General features: G+C 48.4%; 1 protein-coding gene across 1 annotated transcript in view; it reads right to left on the bottom strand.

Moving 5' to 3' along the window:
- The window catches only part of PNPT1 (polyribonucleotide nucleotidyltransferase 1), a 1,336,943-nt gene that overhangs the window by 1,128,832 nt on the left and 188,554 nt on the right, over window positions 1–19,557 (bottom strand). Inside the window, exons 3-6 of the mRNA XM_069608057.1 lie at window positions 13,423–13,497; window positions 13,005–13,110; window positions 12,381–12,430; window positions 5,690–5,753 (exon numbers count right to left, since the gene is read on the bottom strand). Of these exons, the coding sequence (XP_069464158.1) occupies window positions 5,690–5,753; window positions 12,381–12,430; window positions 13,005–13,110; window positions 13,423–13,497 (295 nt within the window). The remainder of the gene's footprint in view (window positions 1–5,689; window positions 5,754–12,380; window positions 12,431–13,004; window positions 13,111–13,422; window positions 13,498–19,557) is intronic.

The raw sequence follows: 19,557 nt of genomic DNA, 5'->3' as shown, positions 1-19,557 counted from the left end.
CTGCGAGCCAAAGTAACCGCAACCAAAAACACAGTTTTAAGAGTTAACAGTCTCAAAGGGCAAGAATGCAAAGGCTCAAACGGAGCACTCATAAGAAACTTAAGAACAAAGAAGAAAAGGTGACGGAGGAAATACATTAGTGAGCCCTTTCAAAAACTGAGAAATTAAAAGGAATCTAAAAATAGGAACATTCTTCAGACGAGCGCTTAAATATGGACAGCGCCGCCAGGTAACCTTTAATGGTACCCACTTGCAAGCCCCTGTGGGCCAAAGAAAGCAAAAAAAGACAGAACCATGGGAATGTCACATTCAAAAGGATCCACATTCTTAACTCTGCACCAGTCGCAGAATTTACGCCAACGGTACAGAGACTTTGTTGCTGGCCGAAAGCAACACCTCCAACACGTCTTCAGGGAGGTCACAATCCTTATACCTCAACCTTTCAGAAGCCAAGCGTGAAGGTTGAGGGATATGACCTCTGGATGGAGAACCTGACCCCCCCCCTCCCGTGAGAGCAGATCGTCTGGGTCGGAAAGGCGACGCGGAGGCCAGATGGACAAGTCGAGAACGTCCGGGTACCATGTCCTCTGGGCCCATGCCGGAGCAACGAGGATCATCCGGGAACCGAACCTCCGTAACCTCAGCAGTACTTGCGGGAAGACGGGGACTGGAGGAAACACGTACAGCAGTGGGAATGACCACTCCACCACGAACGCGTCTCCTAAGGCTCCTTTTGGAGGAAATTCCCGCGAGCAGAACCTTTCGCACTTCCGGTTGACACTGGAGGCAAAGAGATCCGCTTGAGGGGTCCCCCAAAGGGTGAAGATCTCCAGGAGAATCTCCTGAGCCAGCTCCCACTCGTGAGAGATCGTGCTCTGCCTGCTCAGAGCGTCCGCCGTCTCGTCGTCTCCGGCCAGATGAACCGCTGAGATCGAAACTTCCTGCTGGATGGCCCAGAACTCGAGCTGCATCGCCTCCCTGCACAGAGGAAGTAACCCTGCCCCCCCCTTTTTGTTGAGGTAGTGCATGGCCACTGTGTTGTCCGTCAGGATTAGGACACTCTTTCCTCGCACAGTCGGCAGAAAAGCCTTCAGGGCTAGCCTGACGGCCCTCAGCTCCAAAAGATTGATATGGAGTCTGGACTCCGACGGAGACCAACGACTGCTGACTGTCAACTCGTTGGCATGAGCTCCCCATCCCGTGAGGGATGCGTCCGTCACGATCGTCACCTCTGGCCAGGGAAGCCAAAACGGAGCCCCCTTGATCAGATTGCCTTTGACGGCCCACCACAGAAGGTCCTGGGTGACCGAGGGCGGCACCTGAACAGGGTCCGACATCCTGCCGGAAGATTGCGACCACTGCGTCTTGAGTGCACACTGCAAAGATCTTATCCGCAGACGAGCCTCTGGCACCAGAAGAATGCAGGATGCCATGAGGCCGAGCAACCTCAAGAACTCGAACGCCGGGAGCGTCTGGGCAAGTTGAAACTTGTGCACCATCTGCTGAATGTGAAGAGCCCTCAGCTGGGGAGGAAAACACAGCCCCAGGGATGTGTCGAGCACTGCTCCGATGTACTGGAGCCGCTGTGTTTTGGCGACAAATGGGACTTCTTTAAATTGAGGGAGAAGCCCAGCTTGCCGAGGACCTCCTCCGATCCGAGCGGGACCTCTCCTGCGAACCGTGCCGACCACCCGAGCCCAAAGGCGTGCGAGCGGGGTCTCTCGACCAATCGCTACCGACCCCACTCGGAGGCACGGACGGACCAGTGCCCTGCGATTCGAGAATCGCTAACATCTTCTTCCCGAAGGAAGCCCATTCCTCCGGTGTCGCTTGCATGGTGGGATAAGCGACCCGCCGACAGGCGGAGTCCTCGGAAGAGGACGGGGAAGGCGACGGATGCCAGCGCTTCCGGGAATGCCTCGAAGAGGCAGAGGAGTGGCAAGACCGACTCCTGGAAGGAGACCCACTGGACTTCCAACGATGACGCGGAGAGTAGCCTCCCGAATCATCTGTCGAAAGCCCGCAGACCTCGACTTCCGGGGTTTAGACACCCTACCTACCGACAACTGCTTGCGCTCCCGCAAGGCCTCGGCCGTGAGCGACTGGCAGTCGACAGTCGTCTGTGTCGTGGGCCTCCCCAAGGCACCAGAGGCAGGCGTTGTGCGAGTCCGTTACCGACAGCTTGGACCCACAGTCCCCGCATTTTTTGAAGCCCGGACGCGGGGTTGAAGATGAGGTAGACATCTTCACGAACAGGCTTTTCACAAAACCGAACAGGTTCAAAGAACCGAGACGATAACAACAAACTCCAAAGAGTCAAGGCGTACCGAGATTCACGAAGCGAACACGTTCGTGGAAAAAACGGAACTGAGGCTACAGGTGTCGTGCGTCCTACTTATCACATCGGGTGACGCCGGCCGTCGGAGGAGGTCCTCGGGGACGGCGCATCGACGTAGGACGCAGGCGCCGAAAAATTTTCCGAAGCAGCACAGCTGTGGTGATTACTGTCAAAGATATGGAATACGTCGGAGGACCCAATCCCCTCGAATATTTATTTATGTAGTTACAACTTAATCACACTAGGTTTAATGGGTATACAATAATCGCCAATGGGGTGATGTAACACTAAGCAATCTCTTTGATCACAATGAGCAATAGTGAGCAAAACAATTCAGCACCGAAATAAAACGTGTGTGTTCAGATCAAATGGCAGTGTGGTTACTGTTTGCCCCTGCACACCCCTCAACCCCCCAATAGACAATGTAAAGAGATGGGAGGAGAGAGAACAGGTTTCAGGAATGGCAAAATTCAAACAATATATCAATCCCAATTTCCCCCCAGCAACACAAGAGAAAAACAGAATTGATTGGCAAGTGGTCAGAATGGTTAAGGAATGGTTAAGTTATCTGAGAATGGAAGGTGCAAAAACACTAAATATGGTTTAAATTGCTGAACTTGTTTAAATTCTTATGGGAGCCGCTTTAGATAGTTACAGACAAGCACCATCAATGATTTAATACTAAGAAACAATGTGAAATCTTAAAACTGAGGTCGGGAGCAATCAAAAGCTGTTTTTCACGTGTCAGAATTTCCCTAAAACGAAATTCGCAGCAAACTTTTCAGTGCTAGATAATCACGATTACGGGTGAACTAGATGGTTTTGGATGCAAATTAAAGCTGTGGATGTTAGCTACAATCAGAGGTTTTGATTCTAGCACAAAAATGGAATGAGTGATGGACGCTTTAGTGGAGGTTGTTTTTCTGAGACAGGCGCAAGAATGGGAAAACAGGAATGCACTTTTAAAAGACAAATGGGATTTCTCATACTAGATTAGAACTATAGAAAAAGAGAATGCCACACATGAATCTCCACAATCCTGGCCAGGGACCCTTCTCATGGTGGATACTCACTTTCTTTCTGCGATTCAATTTATTTATTCACAACACTAATGATTATGATTTTATAAAAACAAATGAGAAACTTAGCGCAAGAAAAGTTCTGATAATTCAAAAGTACTCCTAACACTACCGGTTCTGAATACAAGAGAGGATGGATTTAAGATTGGGATTGGACTAAGCAAGGTACATAGGCTAGTGACACAGTTCCATCTATAGATACTCACTATATGGGTTTCAAACGGAACAGTCAATGATTCTGGTCAAGGATTCTGGGACACACTGCTGGGCACACCGGATTTGGGCAGTGTCAAGGCGGTCTGGACACCGCACGGTACAACTGGACTGGATCTGATGGCTCTGGTCACAGCACGGCACAACTGGATTGGATCTTTTGGTTCTGGTAATAATTCTTTTCAGGAAAGCAGTACAGCACAGCCCGGCTGTTTCTTTTGTTGTCCTTAGATTTCTGGGGTTGGTTCTGGAATTTTAAGGCCTAGCTGAGAATGGTTCAGCTATAGAATGGGCCTTTCTGCTTTCCAACTTTCTGGAGTCTGGAGAAAGGAAGATGGATGGTTTGGCTTCAGGGTGCTCCGCCAGCAATCGATGAGTGGGTTTGCGAGTCTGAGCTGTCTATTTATGCTTATGATAAAGGGGTGTGTGTGCTGGGTTATCCCAAGCACGCCCCTTGCTAGGGATTGGTCAGTGTCCCCTATCTCCCTTCATAGGAGGAGAAAAACAGTGTCTCATCATGATGTGGTTTCATGAGGCCTAGAGTCCACCCCTCGCCTCTTGATCACAAAATCTACTTTTGGTACAATACATATTTACAGATGTGCAACCTCTATGACTAACATATATAGATTACATATTTTGTGTAGCAGATACTCCTCCAAACTTCGTCGCTGTAAGATCTTGTGTCTGCTTTTTACAGAATTTCGCCCTTTTTGTCCGGAACACAATGTCCAATTTCGGAGCAAATTTCCACAAATGTGCGCATTGAATATGGGCATAAGTGTATGAACTTTCCTGTTTCTATCAAAAATACATTTTGTGTAATATCACAATTTCCGCCGTTACTTCCTAGAACATGTCAGAGTTCTGGCGCCTTTTCAACCGTGCATCCAGAAATCACATTGACAATGCGGTTATATCTATAATTTACACAATTTTACATAGTAAGTTATATGTATTTAAACAAAATGTTCTTTGTTAATGTCCCGCCACAAATGGCCGATTGTCTCTGCCTCCTTCTCCCTGCAGCTCAGAAGCAATCTCCTCCCAGTTCCTCCTGGGCCCAGGCCATTTTACGACCCTTCACACTTAGCCTTCCTTTGACTGGAGGAAGTCCATTGTCTTCTTCCCCTGGCAGACCAAATTCTTCCCCCACCCTATAATCATCACATAGGTGTGATTTCCTGGTGGAGAAAGAGTCCCGGCCTCTGTGGGGGAAGCAGTTTTACTGGTTTGGGGGCTTTGAGTCAGGCTTAAATCCAAAAGTTATTTCTGTTGCATTTTTTTCTTGGTTTAAAATAAACTTGTGATTTCAAGATTGCAGCTAGAACACTTATTCCAGATTCCACACCATGGGATTAAACATTTACAACCTAGGTTACTCTCAATAACAGGTCACTTAGATTTCAGACATTAGATTTCAGTTGTATAAGTTTACAGTTTTAATGCAGGCTTCTGACAGCTGTCGCTCAGGCAGCCGAGGGTACTGCGCCCAGATTTTGACAGATTCCACAGGCAGGCACTTTGGCTGTGGATATTTTTATGACAAATTCAGCTTTTCAGGACATTGTAATATCACAATGATTTCTTGAACTAAATGAATTGTAACACCCAGCAAGAATATTGGAGGTTTGAGGGTGTTCTATACCGGCATTCTGCAGTTTCAGCAACCAAGCAAAAAGGATTTCAAAGCAAAATTTTGGATTTCGTTGAGCAAAGCACTGCTTTTCCCTCTGTGCTCCATTTTTACTTGTTGGGCAGCCCAGTGACATGTTTCAGGAGTGCGCTCTCTGTTCCACCACTGACAACATGCATGGCAGATCGGGCAGCGCGCATGAAGGTTTTGTGGCCATTTTGATATTTCTGGCACCAACAGCACACAGGAATGCCGCGTGGCAGAGCCAAAAGTGGGTCAATACATCCCACAGGACCTAAACATAATTACTCCTCAACATTCTTCAGTTGACCCATTTATTTTGGAAGGTACATTTCACCGTGCATTTCATTTAGCCCCCTTCAAGGTATTATAAAGGTTACAACATGTTGAAAAATGATTTACCTCCATTAATTGCAAGGATATCTGGCTCATTCACACCATCGACTGCTAAGATATTACAAAGTATCTGGAAGAGGCAAAAAAAGAAGAAAAAAAAACGAACAGGTAAATATTGCTTGAGCATCTTTAATTTATGTAGCGATACAGTGTGGAGTAATTTTTACACTATCTAACCGGTTCCAGGCAATTTCAACTAGATGATAGTAAGTGCTAATAGGACATTCCTCCGGCTCATAAGTAAGCGCCAAAATGTGTTTTTTGTCCCCTCTCAGCTCACCACTACCTAAAGGGATTTAAGATTTTTGGAGGGATGCAAGCATTTACTGTTACCTGCACCAAATAAATATGAGCCAGTTCAAATATAATGAAGACTCTAGCTAAAACAAATTGCATACACACAACATAATGCACTGTAAAACATAGGGAGCTCTTTCTCAAAAGGTACACAGCTGACAGAATTCTACCCAGTGTTCCGCATAACATACCAGTAAACAACTTCCAGTTATGTGGAAAGCCTGACAGAGCCCAAGACTAGGCTATTCTGGCTTTGTAGCCAGCCAAATATTACGGTGTAAGATAAAGGAACCATTTGCTCAGCCATGCAGGGCACCTTGATTTGAAACGCACAGACACAGAAAGGTGAAGGAACAAGAGATCCACTGTAGCAAGCATGGTGCACAATTTCCTCATAAGAGCATTATACCCATGTTCACGTCTTACCCCATGGCCTGTGTCAATCAGCAGGGAAACAGAAAGTCTTCAAACTGATCAGGGCCAAACTGACGAATGGTTTGAGCGAAACTTCTATGGCAGCACTACCACTGTGTTCTAATATGTGGCCTACCCATAACCCACCAACAGGCCCAAATGCTTCTCCTTAACAATTGTGAGGCACAACAAAATGTGTTTGTCAGAGAAGTCACATGTATGGTTTTAAAGGAGGGTCCAATTAAACTGGAAATTGGTCCCAATGGAGTACTCTTAACCCGAATACTGATCGGAGTAGATCGCCTGGTGCTCAAAATCAGTCTACCAGCAGCATGAAACGATGTGAACAAAGAAATTCAAAGAGTCCACGCTCACTGTTTCTACTCTTGAATGAAGTAGTTAATCATTCAAGAAAACACTCACAACCTGGATCAGTCAACAATACCATTTTAAAAGCAACATCAGTAGCTAGAAATGGACTTCAGTTTGCAAATGTAAGGTCACGCTGATTCCGAAAGCATCTTGCAGGTCTTTGGGTGACATCACCCAGTAATGTGTTGATACGCAGGGATGATCAGGCCGTTGCATTGCTCAAAATGGAGACACAGGAAGAACATAAAAGCTCCACATCAAACCTAAGACTCAAACATTTATTAATCATAAATGTGGGTGACAAGTGTGAAATACTCACTGCTGGAGGTAAAGGGTGTTTAAGGTGCATATGACAAATCCTAAAATGGCTGTGCAGATTTAACTGAGAGAAGAGCTTACACTAGAACATTCTAGAGTGATATGTTTTTATTTTAAATAAACCATTTTATTATTTTAAGCAACAATCACAAAAGCAAAATGAGGACTAGCCTGTCCATTCATAGGTAAATAACTGTATATGTGGCATCAATCACAAAAAGCCCTTTCACGTAAACATATTTGCACCTTGTTCAAAATCTCACAAGCTACACCAGGGGGTCCTATGCCACCCCCTCTTCCCACCTCCCCCATATTTTGGAAGCTTTGGTAGGGCAGCCCCTCGCATTGTAGACCCTGCGTTTCACCATAGCGCATGTGTCAATGTCGATTACCCATTGGTCCAGTGTCGGGGACTCTGGGGCTCCCCATTTCTGCGCAATGTTACGTTTCATTAGCCCTGCTGCCGTGGTTAGAAACAATCTTTCCCATTTATTAACATCACTCTCGTTGGGTATGCCTAGGATTAGGATCTTCGGATCCAGCAGTATGGCACGGGCTAGGACTCTAGCAAGTTCATTACAACATGCATTCCAAAAGATTTGGATCCGGGGGCATGTCCACAGGATGTGTATGAAGATTCCCTCTTCCTCTCCACATCGGAGACAGTTTGGGTTTGGGGCCGTTTGCAACCATATAATGTCGTCCTGGGGTAATGTATCCGATGCAGGATTTTCAACTGTACTAGACAGAGCCTGGAGGAAATCGCAACCTCCCGAGGATGCATCAGCACCTGGATCCAGTCTTCTGGGTCTATCCCTCCTACATCTTTTTCCCCATTTGGTGTTCAAACTGTTCATTTCAGGAGTGCCAAAGGATGTTATAGCAGTGTACAGAATGGAAGTGCATTTGGTGGGAATGTAGGCTGGTATCATATTGTGTTCTATAGGTGTGTAGTCAGGGACAGTGGCATCTGCTGATCTGTGGGTTTTCAAGGCATGGACCAGCTGTATGTCATGGTATCGCTCGGTACTCGGGATCTGGAATTTTAGTTGTAAGGCGTCAAACGATGCCAATTTCCCCATCCACAAGGACATCCCCCACTGTCAGAATCCCCGCCCCTATCCATCTAGGCCATGGCTCGAGTTTCCCCAACTCGGTCAGGTTGCTATTTTGCCATAGAGGCTGTGTAGCAGTTATTTTGTTTTTCCACCCTACAAAATTATGGGCTTTTCTCCAAACAGTGGTAATTTGTGCTGCGGTTGTGGGCGGAAGGGGTCTTGGAGAAGGTTGGTATACCAGGCGAAGAGGGTCAGTGTCACACCTTCCAAGGTCGATCTTTGGAGCGTGGTCAATGCGATGCGGGGTTGACTTCCACCCCATACGAGTTCCCTAAGAAGAGTTTCTACTCTGTCAAATTCAGAGTCTGGGATCTTGAGTGGAGCATTCTGCAAGATATATAGGAACATTGGGAGGGTCATCATTTTAATGCGTGCGGCTCTGCCCATAAGTGTCAGGGGGAGGAGTTTCCAATGGTGAACATCGCTGACGAACCGGTTAACGATCGGTTGGAAGTTGCGTGTGGCATAACTAGTCAGGTCACCGGATATCCAAATTCCCAGATATCGAAAGCCCTGCCGCTCCACTCGGTACGGGCAATCCTGGGGGTTGCCTGCACTCCACCCTTTACCGGAAAGAAAACCGATTTCCCCCAATACATTTTCAGTCCGCTAAACTCACCAAATCAGATGAGCATCTGCGTCCCTATGGGGCAGGTCCGGGCTGGGTCCCCCAAATATATCAGGAGATCGTCTGCATATAAAGACATCCTGTCTTCGTGGCCCTCCGGCCATCTAAATCCCGTCCAAACTGCGCTCTAGTGAAGCCACAAAGCAAGCGGCTCAATCGCAAGGGCAAAGAGGAAGGGAGAAAGGGGGCATCCCTGTCGCGTACCTCTGCCGAGAGGAAAGGGTTGAGAGAGCCACCCATTCACCTTGACCGCTGCCTGGATATTTGTATAGAGTAGTTGTACCCACCCCAGAAAAGCATCTCTAAACCCCATGCGCCACATAATTTCCCACAGGCTGTCCCACCTGATCGAATCAAATGCCCTTTCAAAATCGATTGCCAACAGGGCAAGTGGTGTGTCTATAAGGGGATCGCGTTCCAATGACAGATGAAAGCGTCGCAGATTCAGTCGGGTTGACTTATGTGGCATAAAGCCACATTGGTTAGGGTGGGAGCGACCGACTGTAGTCGGTTAGCCAGGAATTTGGCGAGGACTTTGGCTTCACTATTAATTAGCGATATGGGCCTATAGGAAGCACATCTCTCAGGGGATTTATCCGGTTTGGGGATGACCACGATGGTGGCCTTGCACAGGTCTGGTGGGAGGGTGCCCTGTTCCCAAAGAACAGAATTCAAGGGATACTGCGCCGTTGCGCCACGATGTTTCTTAGGTGTGGGACCGTAGCATATTCATCGTTCATTTTGGTTTGCTGCCTTCTCCGGGGCCTCTGGTTCCAACCTTTCAGGATCTCTCGAGGGGGAGGCGCGACCTAGTCTAGGCTGGGATCTCCCTCTTTGTCTCGTTGGTCTCGCCCTCCAGTCGCCTTCGATGTGAGCTTCTGCCCATTTCCAGGCCTCTTGCGGGTCAATGAAATGTACTGTGGTTCCCTTATGATAAACTTTAAGCTGTGCTGGGAAGAGCAGCCTGTATTTTACATTCATGAGGGGAGTTGCCTTTTGAGTGGTTTGAAGGACTGCCGCGCACATTGCACCTCCCGGATGAAATCAGGAAACAATGCGATCCGGGATCTGTTGTGGATAATTGTCCCTTTTGAGCGCGACATCTGGAGGAGGGCGTCTCTGTCCCGGTAATTGAGCAGTTTAGCGATCACTGTACGAGGTGGCGCACCTGGGACTGGTCTGCCCGGGGGCATCCTGTGGGCTTTTTCCGCTGAAAAGAATTTAGAGAAGGAGTGGGGTGCAAAGATATCCACAAGCTAGTGTTCTAGAAATAGCTCCATGCTGTGCCCCTCATCTCCTTCCGGAAGTGTGAGAATGCACACGTTGTTATCACGAGATCTTCCCTCCCCCTCATCCACTTGGGATTCCAGGGTTTTCAGGCGGGTCAGGGCCTGTGATAACTGTTGGGCGACGCCTCTAATGCGGTCTTCTGCTTCAGAGATGCAGTGTTCCGCCTCTCCCGTTCGGAAGGTGAGTTTTTGAAGATCATGGCGTAAAAAAGAGACATCCGCCGCAATGCTGTCCATTTTGATCTCTATGGAGGAGCGTGAGCTGGCAATGGCAGCCATCACATCCCTTAATGAGAGATTATCCTCACCTGTGGGGGAGATCGGCCGTGTTGCTTGGCCCGTCGGTGCCGGAGTGGTGGCGACCACATATTGATCCATGCTACTCTGCGTGGACGTTTTCTTTTGTTTGTCTTTGCCCATTTTATGAATCGTGTGGTCCCGTGTTCCCCTGTTGTAGGATTAATCCTTATTGTGACTGGGTACCTGTCCTGTGGTGCATTGGATTGGGGTGGCCAACCGTTAGTCAGCCAATCCTGAGTCTGCTCGGTTAGTGCAATAACAGTGGTGTCAGACACCAATGCCCCCCCCCCCAACCTCCTGATCTTGTTCTGGTCTTTGTCGGCCATTTCCTTCAGTTAGGGCTCTCGGGGTCGGAGGGACGTTTTCCACAGGCGTCAGGCAGACCCTCTGCCAGAAGCAAGCATCGCGGGTCGAGAGCAGCAGGACCCAAGGGGCCCCTCCAGTTGTTTACTGTGGCGTTTTCCAGGATAGCACCCTTCCTTTTCACAGGCCGGTGTTCGTCAAGCAGTGGCCCCTCAGCTGGCCCCCCGTTCGTATGATCTGGCCGCGGAGGGGTTAAGTGGCTCTCTCGGGTCCCATGTTTAACCGGACCACCCGTCTGTCCAGTTTCTGCCCCCAGTGGTCTCACCGTAGGGCGTGCGAGGATAGGCCCCCGGTCCAGGGCTTTGTGCCAATTGGTTTTGCCTATCAGTCTGGTACCTCGCTCTGCGCACAGTGCTCCCCCACTCAATGCAGGGGCGATTGCCGCCGCGTCCCCAGCAGGGAAGGGAAGGGAAAAGCCACCCCTCCCCAACTCTCTCGTTGGTGTAAGTACAGCGAGGCCCTGGAGGCCAGCGTCCCGCTGAGGTGGTTGTATTCCTGCAGTGCGGCCAGGACTTATCTGGTGGACTTTCCCGGGGCCGGACTTACTTGGTATGAGGACTGTCTCCCCCTGCCACGTGAGTGGATGGCTGACGGGGGGTACCTTTCTGAGGGGGGTCTCTCACTGGGGCTGTGGGCCGAATTCGGGTCAGAGATGTCCTCCTGCCAAACCCGCTGCAGCAGCCGGGGGTGGGGGGGGAATAGTGGATCCTCAAGCGATCAGGAACCCCGGCCAGGGCAGGTCCTCTCGCTGCTCCTAGCCCAACGTCTTATCAGCCGCGCAAGATCCCGCTCAGTCAACCCTCTTTCTGCATGGTATTTGAAATTTTCGTCACCCCGGGCCACATGGCGCTCCTTTCAGCAGAGCTCAGGCACACTAAAGGGTGCAGCACAGCTCCGGCATCGTGCTGGAGCGCCGCGGGGCTGCCACCCGTCGCGGGAGGACACCAGGGCCGCGGGTCGCACTGCAGCTTCTCGGTGGTCAGCACCTCCGGGTACCATGAGACGCGTCGCTGCGTGCCCTCGCCCCGACTCGGATTGAAGGGACGCTCAACAGGTTACTTCCATACGATCCACTCGTATGCACCAGCCCGCCAGGCTTCAGAGTGCGGGCTGGTGAAAACACAGCAAGGTGCCAATCGGTCACAGCCTTCAGTTACTGACGCCCATTTTGAAGCTTCACACCGGTGGACCACCGGCTCCTACAGCCATATCTGTTTTCGCAGATATTTGGCCGAGTGGTTGCAGCAAACTCAGTTTGTGGAGGCACCAAACGTTCTGGAGTCAATTCGTACCACTTCTGACTTCCTTCACGAAGAAGCCAGGCTATTATTGAGGATATGTTCGGCACCTGCAGGAGCTCCCAAGGCTCACGTGTCTTCATCGCTCGCTAGCAGGCCACGGCCCCTCTATAGTGAAATCTTGATTTGGTCCACAACATGGACAGCATTGTTTTATGGTTAACGTGTTCTAGAGAGACTAATTATACAAAAAAAGGTTCAAATGAACCTAGAATAGGGTCGGTTGGTTTCTCTGTCATGAGTTTTTTTTTTATGATTAAACATTTAACAAAAAATTCACAGAACTGTTGAACGGCATACCTGTGTGTCGTAAAAGTATCCAGCTGGGAAGAGTGGCCTAATTGATCGATCTGAAATAAAAAAGCAAATGAAGTTCAGTATATCTATCGTATGAATACTACTAGAAGCTGCATAAGGCAGTGCATCCCACCATTATTCAGGCAATAAGCCCAGAACCTGCGGGCAATTACCGCATAAGGTAATGTCCTGGGGCCCATAGTTACAGGCTCAAGTGTTTTGGGGGTTTTTCCTCGGCTGTGAGATGCATTGCGTTTTTTGCATCCGGGAATTATTATTTTAATTTAAACAAAATGGCTGCCGCGGACAGGAAAACATACTCCGGTTTCTCTTTCCGTGGCGGCAATAGAAAACAAAGAAAATGGCCACCATGAAAGGGGAGAAGGGACTACATGTAGGCTCTTCTCCCTTTCCGTGGCACCCATTATACCAAATTGAAAAAAAAGGTAAACAAAAAAAGACCACCATGGAACAGGGAGAAGGGACTATTCCTTTCCATGGCGGCCGCATTGGAAAGACGAAGATGCGGCGCAACGTGACCGGGCTTACCATAACTTAAGGCTCAGAAAAGCACCAATCAGTGCTAAAATTACAATGAAGGTTCAGTGCATCAGTTACTAATCATACCTATGATTCTACTTGTAAGTATTTCATTATCTGTGGATCCAAGCTCTCTTCTCAAATGGTTTGTTGGAATTCTTCCAGCTGCAGCCGCTTTCTGGCGATAGTCAACCTGGAAATCGTATGGTGAAACAAAGATAAGCACTTAAATCATTCATACTTGGGCTACAGGAAAATTAAATTGAAGCTTAAGATGAAAAGGTTTAGCTCAATCTATTGCTATCAATTAGATTGCATCACTCAAGCCATCACAATATTTACAGGAAAAAATGCATGAACATTACTGCAAGAGATGACAAAACAGACATTTGTGAAAAGCACAACTGGCATTTAAGAGGCACAGTATTCCTTGATAGTGTAAAACAGGGTTAGGGCCATTTGTCAATGCAAACTTAAAAAAAAAGGTTAAACAGCCCACACTTACCACCAAAGGCATGAACTGAGATGGTGATGGCTTAGTTTTACTGACTGCTGTGACCATTACAGACGAATCACCTAACTTGAATTTAAAAGATGAAAATTAGTAAAATATTAATGTGACATTTTATTTGCGACTTTTGGCATTTGTTGCAATTCATAAAATCAGGCTAATTATTTTCAAAGAACAAATGCAGGCAATGTGCAACATCATTTTATTTCAAGAAAGCAATTTAATGGCAAACTATCTAGTTTGTGTAGACTGACATGTATTCATTACTCAAAATAATAAATTCCTTTATTTTGTGTTTTTGCTCAGCGTGAGCCAAGCACTACTTGGCAATCTAGGAGGGATGAATGGTATAATGAACAAAAATGTATACAAAACAATTTGTTTAGCATGAAGTCTCTCTTCTGAGGTAAAACTAAACACAAAAAGACAAATCGACCAAAAACATATTTATTGTGCAAAATAATGATAACTATGCCACCTACTCACAATTTATAATGAAAGATATGGACTGAGTGGTTTGCACACACACTCAAATATATGTTATGGCATTGGTAAGCCCATCTGGGCTTTATCTGTATTTAATCTGCTCTGAAAACTTTACAATTTCGACAACACCTACTACCATTGTATAAATTGCCCAGTGGGGCTACTTGCATCTGCACTTGTGGGCTCACCCTCAAATCTTTTTGGCCGCATTGCAAGCAGCCTGCTGCCCAGTTGGGCTATTTAAATTCAGAGGAGTCTACCTCTCCAACATGGCCGCCACCATTTTGGGCAATGGAGTGCCACATCAGCCCTCTCAGATCAAGCCGTGATTGGGCTTCGCCTTCTTCAAAGCGCCAATTCGGGGAACCGGCCCTCAACAAAGGCCCGCTACCAAGGCCTCTGTCTGGCCTGTCTCGTTCTGGGACTGCAGGGGCACCCCTTTTATCCTTCACCTCGTCTTGTCTCTAGCTTGATCCCACCACTCTTCACCCAATGGTTAGTGCTGATCTTGGTTCTATCCCACCCAGACCGCAACACATTGATGGACTTCTGGGGGCATTTCTCCACTTCAAAGCCTCTTGTGCTACGCCCTTCGACCAGACAAACTCTCATTGAACACTGAACAAACTGCCTATCTGCTTGCAACTTCACTCTCCGGGTCTCCCACCCCAACCCCCCCGCCTCCCCATCTCCGTGTTGCTGGTCCACTTAGAAGTCTTTGCACATATGTGCCCTCCACTCCACCCCCCCACCACCACCACCACTCACTTAATCAAACTTTTGTCCTACAATCTTGAGGTTTGGCTGCGTGCCGTTCTTTTGAACGCTGCATACTCTGTCTTAAAAAGAGAGTGGGCAACAAAAGCCACAGAGAATCGCAGCACTTGCAGTCGTTAGGCAAGTTATGAGTATGCGGCAGCAGTTAATTGTTAAGGTGTGGATACCTTGCGCTGCACCCCACAATTAAGGAATTACTGAGATGGTTTTAAACAATTACACTGCGCCACACCATATAATTCAAAAAGTGTACAGTTGTACAATATTTAATTATTATTCAATTCAGCCTGACAAGTGTTTCGAGCTTGGCTCTTCCTCTAAGGCAAGTATTCTTCTATGTGCTGTTCAGGACACACTTGGGTTGGTTGAGAAAATGTATAAACTTGATTGCTTCATTCTTCTTAGGTGCTGCCGTTGCTATTTCACATTGTTTTAAATAGCTGCCTCTCGGCATCTGACTGTCTTCGGGAGCTAGAAGACAGTCAGATGCTGAGAGGCAGCTGTTTAAAACAATGTGAAAATCTAAGAATGAAGCAATCAAGTTTATAAATTTGCTCAACCAACACAAGTATGTCCTGAACAGCACAGACAAGAATATTTGCCTCAGAGGAAGAGCCAAGCTCGAAACACGTGTCGGGCTGAATTGCATAATAATTAAATATTGTACAACTGTACACTTTGAATTATATGGTGTGGCGCAGTCTAATTGTTTACAACCATCTCAGTACTCAGTCTTACTTGTATCTCGAATCTAGCCGCGACATTTGAATCTGCACTTGCTAGTTTCTTTCTGTATGCTGTATGTTAAGCCTGAATCTTGATCATAGATGCATTTTTAAGCCTACTCCATGATAGTTTAGCTGCATTCTGTGTGCCCTACTTGAATCTCGAACCTAGATGCCATTTTTAAATCTACACTGCTAGCTTTTACTGCATTCTGTGTTTTATGCCTGCATCTTGAATCTAGAAGTTAGATGCATTTTTAAACTTGCTCCATGATAGTTTAGCTGTATTCTGTGTGCTCTGCCCGATATAAAATACAGACATTGGAATGTTTGAATCTCAATCCTGTGCATTTACATCTGCTGTCCTGTGTGGATCTTGTTAAAGTACCTGCGTCACCTGTGCCTGCTTGGCTGCTAGGCTGCCTGGTGAGTTATTTGTGCACTGTGCAGCCCTCAGTCTCTCTCCCTCCCCTGGGTATCCTTTTGAACCCTTCCTCCCCCACTCCTCCCTATGGTGCTCTCAATCCCCCCCCCCCGGACCTCCCCTCTTCTACTCTAACTGCTTCTCCATTACCAATCCTCCCTCTCATTTGAAGCTTGGAAGGAAATCGTTTAAGAATGGTCTCCTGGTCTCAAACCCAGGACTGCCCATCGCCAACACCCATGTGAATGCTCATTCCAGGCAGACTATTCCCAGACTATTACCGACAGTCTCTGTCATTCCCTCTCCTGACCTATTGACTTTCCATATGGTTTCTGTCCTCTTCCCCCTTCTCCTCCTATCCCATTAATGGAGGAACCAGATGGGAAGTGCTCTTGGCACACTTATCCAGGTGCATCATCAAGGTCTACTTAAAAGCCACAATTATTGCAAGGCAGGCATTAACTTTCTCCCTTCTCTTGATACCCCTTTTCCCCACCCCCGTCTGGCAGTGGTATATCGTCCCTGTACTCCTCGTCGGAAAAAACGTTTAGAAAGGTGGCAACCAGCTACACTTAGCTACCCTCAATGCTCGCTCTGCTGTCAAACACTCCTCTGACATCTGTCACCACCTTGAAGACATTGACATCCGCGCGCTCATCGAGACGTGGTTCAATGCTAGCTCTGTCACTGCTTTTGACACTTCTTCCTGAGGGCTACAGGATCCTCTCCAACTCCAGGCCTAATCGGCTTGGAGGCAGGGTGGCCCTTGTTGTCCTTAAATGGATCCCTGCCTCTATCATACCCATCCAACCCTCCTACTCCTCTGAATGTCTGGTTCACAAACTTTGCATCTCTCCTACCCTGTTGAGCACTCTGGCTACATGACTCCTGGGCCGTTCTCTTCCTAGCAAAGTGAGCCAACCTCACCACTTCTCTCCTGACTTTCAGCGCCAAGCTGCCCCTTCTCGGAAAAGTCATCATCCATATTAACTCTCCGGATGTGGCCTTCAACTTCTGCGACTCTTACTCCCTCACCATTCTTCCTTCTGGTCTGATTCACTCAGCCAGGCACAGTCTGGATGCGCTCATCTCTGCTGACCTCTCTCTCTAACCCTCTGTACTCCTCTCTCTTGGTCTGATCATTCCCATGCCAAGCCTCTATCCTGCACTGCCAGCCTCCTTCTCCGTCATCCGACCGATGAAGCGAGTGTCAGTAGCCGCCTTTGCCGCCTCTTATTACACCCCCGCTAATGACTGACTGATTCAATCCTTACTAATCTTCACCTCTCCATCTCCAACACCCTCGACATCCTTGCCCCTGCCATGAGGATCTGCATAAAGCTTGCCTCCAAGCGCAACAGTTGGTATGAGTCCGACCTAGACTTGCTGAAAAGCAAGTGTAGAGAAGTGGCTGGCTTCTTGCACATCCTCCGACAAACTGGCCTGTAGCCTGCTCCAAAGGCATTACAGACTCTCCATCCGGTCCAAGAAGCGGACCCATATTCAAGCCTGCATCTCCGATCCCCCCACCCCACCCAACAACACGGCCAAACTTATCAAAATCTTTAAGGAACTCGTCAATCCTACCGCAGTCTCTACTTCTCCTCTCCCTTCTCAAGCCCAATGCACGGCTTTGGCCTCCCACTTCACCAAAACACAGGACATCCTGTCCTCAGTTTCCTCGACTCCCCTCCCTCCTCCACCTGCACCTAGGTCTCCCTTGGCCCTTTTCTCCCCAGCCCTCCGACTGTACTCCTCCTCACCTATTGCAACTGATGAGGTCACCAAAGCGGTTTGCTCTATGAAGGTCTCTAAACAGATGCTTCCCTGCTGCTCTAGAACTATCAAGGACAATATTGCCACCCATCGTCCTTCTTTGGCTGAGTTCTGCAATCACTCTTGCCACTGACTCGACTCCTTCCCATCCCTGCTCAAGCACTCCCTTGTGCACCCCCATCTAAAAAAGCTGTCTGCGGACCCTTCCTGCCCGGCAAATCACTGCCTTATCTCCACTACCCCCTTCTTGGGCAAACTTTTGGAGACACTGGTCATCTCCCAACTAATCCACCACACTGACTGTTGGCTGTCTCCATGACCACAAGTCTGGCTTCAGAGCAGCCAGAGGCTCGGAAACTGCTCTCCTGTACACCCGTAAAGACTTGCTCTCAAACCTTGACTAAACTCTCCCTCCGTTATCCTCCTCTGCCTTCGACACTGTCAATCATGTCACCCACTTGGATCGACTCAGACACTCACGGATTGGGCGTTGGCTTGGCTAACCGCTTTCCTCCCGAATCGGTCCTCTCGGGTTCAAATTGGATCTTTTCGCTCTTCTACCTCACTCTCTACCTGCGGGCTCTATCCTCTCGTCGTGGCTTTTTAAAATTTACCTTGCTACTCTTGCCCACCAGATCTCCACTTTCTCCCCTCACTTTGTGTTATGCAAACAAAACTCTACTCTCCTTTAAACTTCCCTCCTCAACCTCCTCTCCTCCTCTCTCACCCCTGATTGCCCGACTGCTATTCAGGCATGGTGTGCTTCTAATGATCTCTGTATTAATGCCATTAAGACACAGATACTGCTCATTACAACCCCCCCTCCTTTCTTCCACCCCAACTCTCTGGCCGCCCTCTCTGGGCCCCCTCACCCTCATGTGAGGCAAAAAACATGGGTGTCGTCTTAGACTCCGCTCTCTCCTTCTCTCCTCATATCGCTGACCTTGCCAAGAAGGCTCACTTTCAGCTTCACCTCCTCAGAGGCATTCTCCCTTTCCTCACCGTCTCCCAGAAACCTAGTCTCTAGAGCTCTGGTTTTCTCCAGGCTGGACTACTGCAACAGCCTCTTCCTCAACCTGCCCCTCTCCTCCCTCTGCCCTCTTCAACTAATCCAGAATAGGACTGCAAGACTTATCCTTGGCCTTAAACCCACAGACCGCATATCTCCAGCCCTAAACTCTCCACTGGCTCAAATGGCTGCAAGGATCAAATTCAAGACCCTTTGCATCATCCACAGGGCATTCTGGGCCCTGGGATTGCGCTACATCCAGCTTTCTCTCCCTAAATACTGCCCTGCTATAGATCTTGTGTCCTCTAGCCCTAACTCTCTGCAGGTCAGACGTTTCTCCAACCAGAGAGTATGGGGTAGATCTCTCTCTTCGGCAGGACCTTCGCTCTGGAATGGCCTCACCGCCCCTCTCAGGCACGAGCCAGATCTCCTTAAGTTTCATGAAGCTTCTCAAGACCTTTTTTTCCTCCGCCTTCCCTTTCCCTCTTCCTTGCTAATTTCCCCACCTGCTGCTGCGACTGGCTGCCTGGTCCCTTCCAAGTCATACAGGGGGCCAGGCGCTCCCTCGATCAGTCTGCCTCTGCACCCCCCCCTACCAGCACTTGCCTTTGGGTACCCTTTCCTGACGCGACTATTAATAGAGTCTGGTCCACACCCCCTTTGCACTAGCTTACCCCTAGCCCATTCCCCTTGCGCATTTGCCCTCCTGGCTCACCCTAGCACTTACCCAGCCCCATGTGGCCCTTCCCTCCTTCATCCCCCCCCCTACCCTTCCAACACTTTCCTGTTGCCCTGGCCTGTCCCTCCCCCACCCCCTGCACTTCCTTTTGCTGCACTTGCACAATCTGAATGTCACAAGCCTTTGTAGGTCAGTTTATTGCTGTTTTTATTCCTCTGTTCTCCTTCCCCTTTAGTCTTGTGGCACCTGGAAA

The sequence above is a fragment of the Ambystoma mexicanum genome, chromosome 4q (assembly GCF_040938575.1).
Source record: "Ambystoma mexicanum isolate Mex_15411 chromosome 4q, UKY_AmexF1_1, whole genome shotgun sequence".
NCBI lineage: Eukaryota > Metazoa > Chordata > Amphibia > Caudata > Ambystomatidae > Ambystoma > Ambystoma mexicanum.
This window is presented reverse-complemented; position numbering and strand designations above follow the sequence as displayed.